The sequence below is a fragment of the Physeter macrocephalus genome, chromosome 19 (genome assembly GCF_002837175.3).
Source record: "Physeter macrocephalus isolate SW-GA chromosome 19, ASM283717v5, whole genome shotgun sequence".
NCBI classification, from domain to species: Eukaryota; Metazoa; Chordata; class Mammalia; order Artiodactyla; family Physeteridae; genus Physeter; species Physeter macrocephalus.
The window spans coordinates 32,196,570-32,212,627 of NC_041232.1; the positions used below are offsets into that span (position 1 = coordinate 32,196,570).

The window sequence follows — 16,058 nt, forward strand, 5'->3', positions numbered from 1 at the left end:
TAAATAGGGACTTCCCTGGTGGTCCAGTGGTTAAGAATCCGCCTTCCAATGCAGGGGATGCAGGTTCGATCCCTGATCAGGGAACTAAGATCCCATATGCTGCGGGACAACTAGAGAGCCCACACACCACAACGAAGAGCCCACACTGCAACTAAGACCTGACGTGGCCAAATAAATAAATAAATATTTTTTTTTAATTAGTTAATAAAAGGGAAAAGATCAAACATCTGCTGCTACTGTGTGAACTGAACCTACTAACCAAATAATATAAGAGGAAGCATTTCTTTATTTAAAAAAAATTCCAACTAGTGACTGTAAAAATTGGTAGAACCAAGAATATCACCATTTTGCAAACCCCCCAATGAACTAATGGATCCAGGCACTGAGCATCAATGACTCCCAACAGCAAAAAAAGAGAGATAACCAGACATAATGTGCTTCCTGATGAGACAGCCCATGACACATGACCTCTAGTCTTGCCAAAAAGATTGAACCTGAGTCTGATCGAGCCTCTGGATCCAACTTTCAAATTTCAGGAAACATGAAGGACAGTGGAACATGCTAAATCTTCCGTGTGCAGGAAATCAGCAAATCCAGACTCTGGGAAACTTTCCAGGTCAAACGCCCCAGGTGCTTCAATAGATAAATTGTAATATTTGTTAAAAACAGGTGGAGGGAGGCCTGAATATTAAAAGTGAATTAAAAGATTTCATAAATTTTAAAAACGGGTAAGACCAAACTGTAGAGTCTAGGGATGCACAGTTAGGTGAAAAAAACATAAATGCAAAGCAGTGCTTGCAGTAAAACTCAGAGTAGTAGTTACTTTTGGAGGGAGGGTGGGGGCTGTGGATAGGATGGGGTCTATGGAGGGGCTTCTAGGTGCCTGAGAAAATTCTGTTCCTTGATCTGAGTACTAGGTGCAAGGGTGTTGGCTTTATTATAATTCACAAGCTATGCATTTATTTTGCATGGTTTTCTGTATCTGTATATAATAAAAACAAAAAGTTAAAAGAGAATGAAGGGGCTTCCCTGGTGGCGCAGTGGTTAAGAATCCGCCTGCCAATGCAGGGGACACGGGTTCGAGCCCTGGTCGGGGAGGATCCCACTTGCCGCGGAGCAACTAAGCCCGTGCACCACAACTACTGAGCCTGCGCTCTAGAGCCCGCGAGACACAGCTACTGAAGCCCGTGCGCCTAGAGCCCACACTCCTCAGCAAAAGAATCCACCGCAATAAGAAGCCCGCGCACCCCAATGAAGAGTAGCCCCGGCTCAACGCAACTAGAGAAAGCCTGCGCACAGCAACGAAGACCCAACACAGCCAAAAATAAAGAAATATATAAATAAATTTATTTTTAAAAGAGAGAATAAAGAAGGAGAATCCTATTAAGAATATAAGTATAAAATAGAAGGTTAAGTGGAAAAAAACAGGTTGCAGAATTATTCAATATATTTACTTTATGATTCATTTTTTATGAAAAATAGCATAGGGGGCACTAATACCCTCTGAAAGGTAATCATCCAAGTTTAATTGTTGTTACCTTGATAGGGATAGATACTTTACTATTTCTTTGTGATGTCTGATTAATAGGGGAAAATCTATTAATAATAATAAATATATATATAGTTTGTTTTACTTTTTACTTTGAAATCATTCCAAACTGACAAAAGAGTCACATGTGAAATACAAAGACCTCCTGTATATCACTGACCCAGATTCATACTCACTGATTATTAAAATTTTGGCTCATTTGCTCACTCTCTCTATATTTGACAATTAGTTGCAAATATCATGTCCCTTTACCTCTAAATGCACCTCCAACTATCTCCTAAAAACAAGTATATATATATATATAATTTTAAAATATGGACATATATAATTATTAGCCTTGAAAATGTGCAGGAATTTTATATCAAATTAGATAAAGTATATGAAAATACTACTTTAAACTGTAAATAATTATTATTAAGAAATGTATGTCTCTTTTCCACTTGATATGCCTTAAGGTAATTGAAGTTTAAAGAATTAGCCATTATTGGATTGCATCTTCATATAACACAAAATGAAGACAGGCAAAAATTGCCATCATTTTCAGTATATGCTCTAAGCTTAATTATAGTTTAATCTGTTAAATTTTCAATTACTCATGAATTTGGTATTAAGGAAATTTGACATACGAAGTTCTAGAAGGTAGCAGAACTTTGAAGAATGCTGCCACACCGCTATCAAATCAGCTGCAAAGTGAGAAATTGACAGAAGCACCTGGTCTGGCTTTTTATTTTTTTTTAAGGTGGTGCTCAAATCCAATGTAAATTATGTACAGAGGAATATAATAATAAAAACTGATTCTTCGAAAAGGGAAGACCTCATTTGGAAGAATTTTAAAACACATTTATAAACAATTTGTGGACCATATCAGCTTTTATAGAGAAGAGTGAAACCTTCTTTAAATAGTATGTAGATAGTTTGAAAATCTCAATAGTGCCTTTCAAGATTTTGACATCTGGGTTTGGTCTATTTTTGTGCATGATGTGGGTATCTTGCCAGAAAATATAGGGCCTGTTTTTATACTTTGCACTAAATTAAGTTTCAGTCGATGCAAATTATTTGACGAACTAGTCACTTCCAAAGGCATAATAAAAATACTAGTTTCTAAAACGTTTGTGCTAAAATTAGAGCCCCGTTGAAATATACGAACCCTGACCGTAGGCCTACAAAATTGGCCCCTAGGTTTGCATTTATAAATAAGGAAGAATTAGCACCTTGGCGTGCCCTAATGTAAGATTTCCCTACACCACGCTTCCTTGCATTCTAAAAACAAAGTTCTTTTTCTTTAGAATTTAATTGACTATTTGGGATCATAAACTAGATACCATGCTACTATAGTCTGTCAGGTAGAGGAAATAAAATGCGCTGGAGTTTACTGCAAGCGGACGGGGCGTTCTTCTGGGGGATGCAGTTTGGAGATGCTCCGAGGGCGAGGTGGCTTCTCCCCCGGAGCAGCACGGTGTTACGGTCCCGTCTCGCCCGCAGGTGAGCGAGATGGAGGTGAACGGGCAGTTCGAGTCGGTGTGCGAGTCGGTGTTCAGCGAGCTGGAGTCACAGGCAGTGGAGGCCCTGGACCTGCCGATGCCCGGCTGCTTCCGCATGCGGAGCCACAGCTACGTGCGCGCCATCGAGAAGGGCTGCTCGCAGGACGACGAGTGCGTGTCGCTGAGGTCTTCCTCCCCGCCGCGCACCACCACCACCGTGAGGACCATCCAGAGCAGCACGGGTGAGTGGGCAAAGCTGGCCCCGCGCCCGGGGGGCGGCACGACTGCCCCCAGACACTGCACGTGGTCCCCTCGCTGTTATCACACGGTCACCCTTCACCAAACCCCACCCACAGCCCTCGAGGCAGCACCTCTGCTTCCCTGCCCGCCTCTATCCCCAGCCTCCGGCCACATCCACGCACCCCCTTCTTCCTCCATCTCCATCTCTGGTATCAACAGAGGAGACTGCAACTATGGGACCAAGAGGGATGGCAAAGGGGAAAGATCTTCCCAAAACGCCCACACAGCATCCTAGGACCAGCACACTCAGCCCACCCAGCTCCTACTCTCCATCAGGCGCTGACTCTTAGGGGTGTGACCCCTCCAGGAATCAGACACCCTGACTGTTGAGCGTCACAGAGTTGGAAAGCTTTTTAATTCCAAGATATCCACAAAATGACTCTCCCAAAAGACCTGAAGTACCACTGTGAGAAAATAAGAAACGGATGACGCAGTAATATTGATTGCACACTTTATGAGTTTTCTTTCCTTATAACAGAAGGCAGATTTATTTCATCATTTTAATTAAGACCTCCTGACTATACGCATACAGAACCTCCTTTTCCCTCTAAACTGAATTCAGGTTTATGCTGCTACACTGTCTTTTGACCTGATTTTAGTCAGAGAGGCACAGAAGAGCTTAACTGGTTTCCGTGACACTGGACCTACATAGGAACATAGCCATGGATTGTGTGTGACAGTGTACGTGTGTTTTTTGGGTTTTGGGGTGATTTTTAAAAAATAATATTTGGGTCCAAGAAGAAAATCCCCTCCATAGTTAACTAGTCTTAACTTTGATGGAATTCAGCATTACTCCAATAAAGACTAATTCTACAAAAAGATCATCAAACCAAGAGTCAAGATAAATAATGATGAATTAATTAGAAGGAAGAGTCTGTGCTAGACTATTGTATTATTCAGTTTTTGTTCTAGGTGCCTCAAATGTAATTATCATTCAGCCTAGAACTTTTGCAGGCTTGAGAATTAATAGGTTCTCAAACCTGAATTAAAATCCTACTAACTAGAAATACGGGGTTGAGATAGAATTTGCAAATAACCATTAGAGGTGAAACAATAGGCATTCCTTCTGGACCAATGCAAATTGGGATCTCAGAATTAGGGGAAAGATGCTTCTAGACGTTACCCTGGCTCAGCAGCCCCTCCAGAGTCCAGCAGCTCTGGCCCTGGCTGGCTGTCTCCCACCAGAGATGGGGGGTGTGCATTCTTGCTCACTAGGAAATTTCGCAAGAACAGCCCAGATGAGGTTAATAAGTTAAATAAGGTTGATTCAGGAAATGAACACATTTTTTAATTCATTCATGGGCATATTTATGTGTGTTTACATTTGTGCACTAAGTGTGGCTTGAAGGTCTGCTTGCGCCTCTAGCTCCTCACTGTGTCTTTGGTGTTTCCTTGTTTCCCTGACCCTACTTCCAACTCCCCCCCAGTCCTCTTCCGTGTCTGGTCCGTTCTCTGTATCGTGGCCTCATCACCCGCCAACTACTCTTCTGTGCTGCAGTTACTCCTTAAACATGCAAAATGCAGATCCTTGCCCAGAAGGGCCAAGGGAAGGAAAAGGGCTACTGGCTCACCTCCACCTCCACCACCCCTGCAGGGAGCAGTGTTGGGGGTAAAGTGACAAGGACTCCAGAATGGCTGTTTTCAGATAAACTAAGAGGCGTTTGTGTTTCGTCCTTTAAGAGACAATTTACTCTTTGTACTGTGCTCTTCACCCCAAATATGCTATTCTGACCTTCCTTAGACCCTTCCCAGCTGCTTTAGGGGTTTGCAGCGTTCAAACAATAAAAATCCAGATAAAATCCAGGTTGCCACTTACATCGGAATTTCAGATCAATAGTGAATACTTCTGTAGTGTAAGTATATCCCAAATATTGCATGGGACCTACTTATACGACAGAATTATCTGCAGTGTCTGTAGTGTTTGCTAAATCTGACAAGCCTTTCAGAGAAGGAAGTGAGCAAGGCCGGGGAGGGCGTCCTGTGCTGTTCCATTTAGAATGTAAATTAAGGGACTTCCCTGGTGGCGCAGTGGTTAAGAATCTGCCTGCCAATGCAGGGGACAGGGGTTCCATCCCTGGTCAGGGAAGATCGCACATGCTGCAGAGCAACTAAGCCCATGTGCCACAACTACTGAGCCTGCGCTCTAGAGCCCTCGAGCCACAACTACTGAGCCTGCGTACCACAACTACTGAAGCCCGCGCACCTAAAGCCCATGCTCCGCAACAAGAGAAGCCACCTCAATAAGAAGCCCACGCACCGCAACAATTATTGAGCCTTCGCTCTAGAGCCCTCGAGCCACAACTACTGAGCCTGCGTACCACAACTACTGAAGCCCGCGCACCTAAAGCCCATGCTCCGCAACAAGAGAAGCCACCTCAATAAGAAGCCCACGCACCGCAACGAAGAGTAGCCCCCGCTCGCCGCAACTAGAGAAAGCCCACATGCCGCAATGAAGACCCAACACAGCCAAAAAAATAAAATAAAATAGAATGTAAATTAAATTGGAGGGGCTTTAGCCAGAGGCCCTATGTGAGAGAACAGCCAAATAATAAAAGAAATAAATGAAAACACCACGGAGGTGACAGCAACTGCTCCATCTTGGGCTCCACATGCCTTGTCCTAAGGCCCAGACCCCATCCACCTGCAGCCGTCTAGATAGGAAGGCTCCAGGCTTGGCTGCAGCGGTTTAGGGGCAGGAAGATGTCACAGGGAGTGGTGAAGCATAAAATATCAGATTTTTGTACAGGGCAGCCGGTGACTTCACCCTTCATCATCCAAGTCAACATTATGATCTATCATTTTTACAGTCAGGGAAAAGTAAGCAAACAATTTAAGGGCTAAATATTACAGTAGTTTCTAAGTAAGGCCTTTAGAATTCTAATATCACTTTTCACAATTTCTCTATGCCATGAATTGGTTCTTTTTAAAAAGTCACTTTAGGATATAATAAGATTCTGTGCCCTTCATTCCGCTGCTCTCATAATTCCTGGGTTTCCTCCTTACCCCTCTTCTTTCTCTCTCTCTCTCTCTCTCTCTCACTCTCTCTCTCTTTCTCTCTCACACACACACAATTTTCCCTTTCTCTGTCACGTGATTCTAGAATCTAAAAGTCTCCAATAGTAAGGCCTTTAGAATTCTAATATCACTTTTCACAATTTCTCTATGCCATGAATTGGTTCTTTTTAAAAAGTCACTTTAGGATATAATAAGATTCTGTGCCCTTCATTCCGCTGCTCTCATAATTCCTGGGTTTCCTCCTTACCCCTCTTCTTTCTCTCTCTCTCTCTCTCTCTCACTCTCTCTCTCTTTCTCTCTCACACACACACAATTTTCCCTTTCTCTGTCACGTGATGTCAGTACCATCATATTTTCTTCTACTGGTTTCCTTCCATAGAAAATCTACTTTCTCATAGGACCTACTAATTTTTGAAAGCGTGCGCTCATCTGTGTTAATCAGGAACTGACTTTGCTCTAATTTTAACCATTTCCCCATGTACACAGGTCAAATTTACATCCCTGTTGGGACATGACGTAGATTTCTCCTTTGCTCATTATTCTTGGGACATTTACAACAGATTCCATTTGTCTTAAACTTCCCTTTGCCTGAAAAACAATGCTTCATTTTTGTCAAATGCAGTTAATAGCTATACCTTTTCTCCCCACGACAGTCCACATTCTGAGTCTTTGATTTTTGTGTCAGCCCATTTTGAATTGGTCAAATTTTCAACAAAATAGACTATTAAGCTTTTCTCCTCCAGCCTTGTCCATTCTTCATATGAGCAAAAGGACACCACCGACAAAGGTCCACAACAGTGTCTGCTGCCATGTGGGAGAATCAGGAAGATGGGTTTGGCTCTAAATGGCCCTAAGGAGCCCCTAGTAAAATGATCAAGGATTAACGGAGCCTTGGGGGCCAACTAGGAGCTGAGTTAGGGAGTGATTTATAGTTATGCTTCTTTTGGTTAATTGACTTTTCGGTTTATCTAACTATGATACAGTCCTATGTTATCTCAGCTTATCATCTGCTTCAAGCACACAGATAATCTCTCCATCTAATAGATTCAACAAGTTTTCATATAATCATTGCACCTGGGACTCTTTGGTGAGGATTAGAGCTACTGTAGGAAAGTAAAAATTTTAAGAGGGCAGTTAGCCTTATGACTGTGGGAAAACAAGCACCCTTACCTCAATCGTCTGAATATTTTAGGTGAAAGTAGAACTTGGTGCTAGAAACAGACCCAGACCTCCACTCAGAGTATTGGATTCGACTGGCCTCCTTGTGGAATATACAAATGCAATTGCATGCGTTTAAGGATGAGGTTTCTTTTTACTTCCTACGCTAAGCATCCAGGATCTATCAAAAGCATTACCACATTGCAGCTAGACAGACTTCAATATGGTGACATCAGGAGCCTGAATAAGCAAAAATAGTGTATCATCATCAGTGGATCGACTCATACAGATACACAGACACACACGTGGTCAGAAGAGACAAAATACATCGTTTGTAGTTGTTACCCAGCAAGTAGTAGGCAGGAGGGTCAGTGGGTATGGACAGAGGGAGATATTTTAAATAAGCACGTATTGCTTTTCATGATTTTAAAAGCCAGTATGATATTTGAATTAAAATAATACTCTTTGAAAGAAATAGGCAGACTATTGTGATATATGCTTCTCTGATCTTTTAAGAAGTTTTCACTTTGAAATTACAAGTTTTTGAAGGAGGCTTCATGTAGCAATAATATAATATTTATAAAGAGTTAAGTATATGCCACACTGTTGCTCCCCAAGTTTGGCCTGTGTGCTATATTCTTTTATTAGGGGACGCTCTTAGAAATGGATGGGGTTGAGCTGGTCTCCTGTTCTTGATGGAGCCCCCAGGAAGGGCAGCGAGGGCCCAGGACAGAGCGTCACCCTGGCGAGCAGCCAGGGCCCTCCAGCAGGGAGTCAACACACTTTGCCCTCTTGAGTGTGGCTTGGGGCCGCGGTGATCACAGCATGTTTTTCCAGTTTGATTTTTCTAACAAGAGAGATCACATTTTCCTTTAAATAGAGACACGCTCTTTCCATAATCTTAACCTCACACATTTTCCCAGCTCCAGATACAAAAGGAGTTACCTTTTTGAGCACCTGAGGTCGGGGCTAATGTCCCAGGAGTTCTCACAGGTTTGGGTCATCACACCCAGGCAGCCATCCCATCTAGAAGACCACACCAAACCTACCTTCCAGCATCCTACACTCCAATCCCATACAGCCTGCTCCCCCACCACCACCCCAAGCAACAGCAACAAACCCTAAACACACAAGATCTTAAGCAGAATGACATTAAGGTAGTAATTTACATTTATAGCACACGTTCTAGGCATTCAATAATGGAGGAAAAAAAGGTAAGAGAAGATGCAGAAAAAATACTTGTTTTACTCCGATATAATTGACATATTACATTGTGTAAGTTTAAGTAACTGTGATTTAAAAACTCCCAACAAACAAAAAGTCCAGGACCGGAAGGATTCACAGTCAAATTCTATCAAACATTTACCGAGGAGTTAACACCTATCCTTCTGAAACTATTCCAGAAAATTGCAGAGGAAGGAACACTCCCAAGCTCATTCTATGAGGTCACCATCACCCTGATGCTAAAACTGGACAAAGATACCACACTGTGTAAGTTTAAGGTGTAGAATGAGTTGATCTGATACATTCATGTGATTAGCACCACAGTGTTAGCTAACACCTCCATCACAGCACATGATTATCACCTCTTTTCTGTGGTGAGAACATTTAAGACCTAGTCTCTCAGCAACTTTGAATGTAATAGAGTATTATTGACTATAATCACAGTTCTGTGCATTGGATCTCCAGAACTTATTCATCTTCTAAATGGAAGTTTGTTCTTTTGACCACTGTCTTCCACTTTCCCCCATCCTCCCGCCCCGAGTAACCACCACTCTACTCTCTGTTTCTAAGAGTGCAGCTTTTTTAGATTCCACATATAAGTGAGATTATGCAGTATTTCTCTTTCGCTGACTTATTTCACTTAACATAATGCCCTCAAGGTCCACCCATGTTGTCACAAATGGCAGGGTTTCCTTCTTTTTGTGGCTGAATAATGTTCCATTGTGTATCTATATACCCCATCTTCATCCATCCATCCCTCCATGCACACTTATGTTGTTTCCATATCTTGGCTATTGTGAATAATGCTGCAGTAATTCTCAAAAAAAAAAAATACTTAAGTACCTCACAAACTCCATACTCAACAACTGTTTGGGGACTTCCCTAGTGGTCCAGTGGTAAAGAATCCACCTTCCAATGCAGGGGACGTTGGTTCGATCCCTGGTCAAGGAACTAAGATCCCACATGCCGTGGGGCAACAAAGCCCACGTGCCACAACTACTGAGTCCTCACACCACAACTAGAGAGAAGCCCACGTGCCTCAGCTAAGACCCAATGCAGCCAAAAATAAATAATAAATAATTAACATTTTGGATAATCAAAGTGACTTTCCCAGGGAAATAGCGTTGCTGTTAAAACAAGTTGAATGATAAAATATTAGCAATAGAAACTTCTATATCATCCAGTCCAGGGATCTGAAACTACAGCCTATGAGCCAAATCTAACCTGCTGCCTATTTTTGTAAAAAAAATTTTATGGGCACAAAATCACATCCATTTGTTGACACATTGTCTGTGGCTGAGTAGTTGCTCCAGAGACCATATGGTACAGAAAGCCAAAAATGTTTACGCTCTGGCCCTTTACCAAAAGAGGCTGCCACCCCTGAACCCATTTTAAGGTAGGAAAACTAAGGCCCAAAGTGGTGGGCTTCTAGCTGGAGGCAAAGTCAGAATAAAACCCCAGGTGAGCCATAGCCCTCTGCTTGTTTGAGCCCCAGCTCTACAAATTCATGGAGAATCCTTAGAGTTCAGAGGAAGCTCGCTTCGTTCTAACAGGCGCAAAGTTAATTAACAGGTTGTTTTTATAAAGCAATGAGGGAAAAGTTCAGAAGTCCAAAGGACAGACAGCAGCCAGCAATTTTTTTAAACAAAGAGCCTTTCTTTTCTATTCAAGATAAGAAAAAGTAATAAATTTCAGATCTTGCCTGGACTGGTTCCTTGTCCCTCTGCTTATGAGGCTCCCTTCCTTGAATTTCTCCAAACATCCAAGTAGAACTGGAGATGTCCACTTCCTCCCATCTTAGAAGGCCTAGACCAAAAAAAAAAAAAAAAAGGCAAGATTTGTAGTACAACTTATGCCTCTTGTGAGGCAACTGCTCTGTTTTTTATATCTGAGAAAACTGACAGTGATGACTTTTGGAAGAATTTTGGTTATAACGTTTCTTCTTTGGGGCCCTCAAGGTGACATTCTTCTGCACTCTAAGTAGAAATATCATGAAGTCATAAAATGCAAAAGTCCTGTCGACACTGAGGAAGACAGAGGGTCTGAAGAGTGTCTTCTGCTTTCATCTCCTCCAGTGGTTTTGCTGCATATAAATCACCTCTCGGGTGTGTGGAGAAAAGGGAACCCTCCGACACTGCTGGGAATGTAAATTGGTGTAGCCACTATGGAGAACAGTATGGAGGTTCCTCAGAAAACTAAAAATACACGGGTTCGTGCCCCGGTCCGGGAAGATCCCACATGCCGCGGAGCGGCTGGGCCCGTGAGCCATGGCCGCTGAGCCTGCGGGCCCGGAGCCTGTGCTCCGCAACGGGAGAGGCCACAACAGTGAGAGGCCCGCGTACCGAAAAAAAAAAAAAAAAAAGATGCAAGTACCCCTATGTTCATAGCAGCACTATTCACGACAGCCAAGACATGGAAACAACCTAAATGTCCATAGACAGATGAATGGATAAAAAAGACGTAGTATATATATATACAATGGAATACTACTCAGCCATAATAAAGAATGAAATAATGCCATTTGCAGCAACATGGAATGAGTTAGAGATTATCATACTAAGCGACATTAAGTCAGACCGAGAAAGACAAATACCATATGAGATCACTTATATGTGGAATCTAAAATATGTCACAAATGAACTCATATAAGAAACAGAAACAGACTCACAGACATAGAGAACAGTCTTGTGGTTGCCAAGGGGGCAAGAGGGGGTCAGGGGAAGGATGGATTGGGAGTTTGGGATTAGCAGATGAAAACTATTGTATATGGAATGGATAAACAACAAGGTCCTACTGCAGAGCACAGGGAACTATATTCAATATCCTGTAATAAACCATAACGGAAAAGAATATATATATATATGAATCACTTTGCTGTACAGCAGAAATTAACACATTGTTAAATCAACTATAGTTCAATAAAATAATTTTTTTTAAAAATTGCCTCTCGTATAACTGATTCACTTTGTTAGAAAGCAGAAACTAACACACCATTGTAAAGCAATTATGCTCCAATAAAAACGTTAAAAAAAAAAAATCACCTCTCAGGACCAAAGTAAGTGCCAAGCCTGGAGGTATCATGCACCGTAGACAGGCCTCACATCTGCCTTTGCCCATCGGAGAGGTTGTCACAGGGCCAATAGTGATGGGGCCCCAGGGTCTTCCGGCCTTTAGGGTTGTTGTGAAGTTCAAATGAGATCATTAATAAGGAAGCACTATGTAAATTACACATCAGAATGCCTCTACCTTGGCTTTAATTTTAATCTCTCAATCTCCCTTAGTTTAATAATAATGATAATGGCTAATCTTAGAGCATGTACACCTTGACAAGCATTATGAACCAGTTGCATAGATTATCTTGTGTAATCCTCACAAATACTCCAGGACATGTATGGGATATGATATCATTGTTTTCATCATGCAGGAAAAAATATTAAGGCTTAGAGAGTTTAAACAGCTGGACCAAGCTACTAAGTGACAGAGCAGGCTCTTAAATTCTCTTTACTCATCAATAAATGCTTAGTAAAGTATAGTATACCCTGAACTAATTTATTACAAATCTGTCTACAGAATGAGAGGCCCAGGAACTCTTTTCTTTCATTTTTCTTCCCACAAATATTCATTTAGTTCCTGCCATGTTTGAAACCTGTGTTTTCCATTAAAATTTCTGAAAATCCCTCTTTAAAAGAAACTGTTTTGATCACATATTAGTGACATGGTTTTTCATGCTGGTTTGTCTAACCCTGGAATATCTGTTTAAAGTGAAATTAAAGATGTAAAAAAGAAAGAGAAATGACAATGAATAAAGAAAAAGCCTCAAAGAAGAAAATACTCTTTGGGTTTAAAATTTCATATTACACTTGGTCATTTTGACATGAAGATGGATTTAAAAGATCAAATATCGAACCCTTGATCTAGTTATAGTGCTGCCAGACAGCACTGAATGGAAAAAAGAATTTTTACCAACTCACGTGTAAAGTAAGCAGGTGGTAAAGTCTGTGCTGTGGCTGATGAAATCATCAGAGGTCTCTACCTTGCACTAAGTAAACAAATACCATGATAGTTTAATCCTGATCTGGCTGGTCTCTTGGCTGGGTTGAGCATTCACAACCCAGTTACCAAGGTCAATCAGAAAACACAAATTAGAAAATCAGACTTCTTTCATGTGAATATGGGAAATTTCTCAAAAAAATTAATGACATGACAACACAACCTAAAAATTCACTTTTTTATCTTTCTGATACCTCCACAGACACTGTTTTGTAATGGAATATGTGGACATTTTTAAAAGCCTTCACTAAGTCCAACATTGTCTGATCCAATTCGTATTGAACTTTAACAAATATAGTAAAATAACAGCAACTGAAAACCATATGTGTGATTAATGCTGGCACTTCGACAACCCTACACAACTCCAGCTGGTAAATCCAAGAGCCGAGGTTTTGTATTTCTCTCTGTTCCTCTCACCATTGACTTTCTGTCAAGCATTCAGGGTAACCCTTTACTGCTGCCAAGTGACCTTACTTAAAAAAGAGAGATGACCAAGATGAATACTACCATGATTTTACTATATTAGCAACTATATAAGAAATAGTCTTATATTTATCGTAATGAGAAAGCAATGATCATGTCACTATTAACACTGAAAGTTTTCTTTGCCATCTGCTGGTGTCCTACTGACATGTAAATTCCACCAGCATACAAGGTAACTTTTTCTTTTTTACCCTTTTCTTTTTATTGCCATTTTTTTAACTGAAGTATAGTTGATTTACAATGTTGTGTTAATTTCTGCAGTACAGCAAAGAGACTGTTATACACATGTACACATTCTTTTTCATATTCTTTTCCATGATGGTTTATCACAGGATATTGAATATAGTTCCCTGTGCTATGCAGTAGGACCTTGTTGTTTACCCATTCTTTATGTAATAGTTTGCTTCTACCAACCCCAAACTCCCAGTCCATCCCTCCCCCTCCTCCCCCTCTTGGCAACCGAAAGTCTGATCTCTATGTCTGTGAGTCTGTTTCTGTTTCATAGATAAGTTCATTTGTGCCATATTTTAGATTCCACATATAAGTGATATCATATGGTATTTGTCTTTCTCTTTCTGACTTATTTCACTTAGTATGATAATCTCTAGTTGTATCCATGTTGCAGCTCTTTTTTACGCTTTTCTATTAATTATCAGTATTACTGAGAATACTCATAACGTCTAATTTAACTTGCAGAAGAAAATAACTAGTCTAAATTATCTCTAAAAAATACAACAAACTGTCAAAATTTAATTAGTGTTTATCCCTACAATATTTTTTCAGTTTTATGGTTTCAAGGGGATATATAATATTATTAAAATTAACTTTGCTGAACCAGTTTTATACTTTACAGGTATATCCCTGACAAGGAATATCAGATCTGATGAAATCAGAAGCTCACTCTGAATTTCTGAGTAGGATTACCGTCCTTTGCCTCTTAAAATCCAACCTTGAACTTCTTTTTCATCTGATATCCTTATCCCATTACATACTTTCCCCCACAATTAAATTATATAATTTAAGAAAATCAGTGAGTCCATGTCATCCATGGCTTTGCCTCTAAAATACCTTATTCTCTTCCAAAATGTTGACGACGGCCAGAGAATTATGACGAGATATGAAATGTTGGCTTTTATCGTTTTCAAGAAACTTCTTTCCATCATCTTTTATTTTTAACTTTTTGTTTAGAAATAATTATGTATTTACAGGAAATTACAAAGATAGTACAGAAGTCACTTATACCCCTCACTCAGTCTCCCCCAATGGTTACATCGTAGATAACAATACAATATCAAAACCAGGCAATTGACTTTGGCACAACGTATATGGGTAGTTATCACAAGCGCAGATTCTTGCAACTACCACTGCAATCGAGATACAGAACCATACCATCACGACAAAGATCTACTCTTGTCCACATTTTACCACTTTGAATCAAGTATAGAAACCTAACCTCCCTACAAGTCCCTTTGCCTTCTCTCATTTACAATATAATTATCTTAAATATTTTCTCCACATACATTGAGAGCCACATCACACAACGTTATACTTTTTGCTTCAAACGTCAAATATAATGTACAAAATATCGGAGGCGACAGAAAGTCTATTGTATTTACCCATATTTTTTTGCCAAATTGCCAAGTTTGGGAAATTTTCAGCCATTATTTCGATGACCACTTTTTCATCCCCGCCCTCCTTCTCCCATCCTTCTGGGACTCCAGTGACCCAGGAGCCACGACTTCTTCAGTGCGTGGTTTGAGCAGGGTTTCCTTCTAAGAGGACATGCGTGGGCTGGCACTATCCTTTTTAAATCTCTATTAAACGACTTCTTCTGCCTGTCAAACGTCGAAACAATTCTTTCCACACACAGAGATGCCCCACCTGACGTGACCCAACTTTCACACAGGGGCGACCACCCAAAATTACATTTCACTCTGCACCCTGTGTGCTCAGTGCCTCTTATCACTGTCGGAGTCCAGTATCCCCCTTCCCAGTCCTGTCCAAATACTTTTGCTCACCATTCTGCAACCTATGGGATAAACTGTACACTCTTTAAAAAATACTCAACTACTCAAAGCAAACACTCAACAATCTTGATTGAGAAAACGGTGAAGACAAAGAATGCTCAAGGACAGCAGTATCCATTGTCCTTCAAACCATCTAGGATGACGTTAGTGGCATATCATGTCACAGTGGCATTTTAATAAAGCACAACATGTCTTAAAAAGTAGTGCAAACACCAGACATTCTCTGTTTATTTAGCCTTTGGAATTGCCATGTGTTTGCTCAATTCAGATGGCAGCTACATCAATATCTTTTCCAGTTTTATTGACAGCACATTTACTGTATCCCATTAAATGAAAAGAATGTTTAAAGAAGCTTTCTTTTCGGAATTCCCTGGCTGTCCAGTGGTTAGGTCTCCATGCTCTCACTGCCGAGGGCCCAGGTTCAATCCCTGTTTGGGGAACTAAGATCCCACAAGCCGTGTAGCACAGCCAAAAAAATAAAATAAAATTAAGTAAGTTAACAAAAAAAGAAACTTTCTTTTCATTTAAAAATTAGTTACCTGAAACAGCCACTATGGAAAACAGTATGGAGTATCGTCAAAAAATTAAAAATATAACTACCATATGATCTAGCAATTCCATTTCTGGGTATTTTTCCAAAGAAAATAAAAACACTAATTCAAAAAGACGTATGCTGGGACTTCCCTGGTGGTGCAGTGGTTAAGAATCTGCCTGCCAATGCAGGGGACACAGGTTCGAGCCCTGGTCCGGGAAGATCCCACATGCCGTGGA

General features: G+C 40.8%; 1 protein-coding gene across 11 annotated transcripts in view; it reads left to right on the forward strand.

Annotated features, from left to right (window-relative positions):
- The window catches only part of DLGAP1 (DLG associated protein 1), a 337,165-nt gene that overhangs the window by 158,870 nt on the left and 162,237 nt on the right, over window positions 1-16,058 (forward strand). For all 11 annotated transcript variants that reach the window (XM_024120784.1, XM_024120783.1, XM_055080557.1 and 8 more), the window contains one exon: window positions 3,032-3,272. In XM_024120784.1, the coding sequence (XP_023976552.1) occupies window positions 3,032-3,272 (241 nt within the window). The remainder of the gene's footprint in view (window positions 1-3,031; window positions 3,273-16,058) is intronic.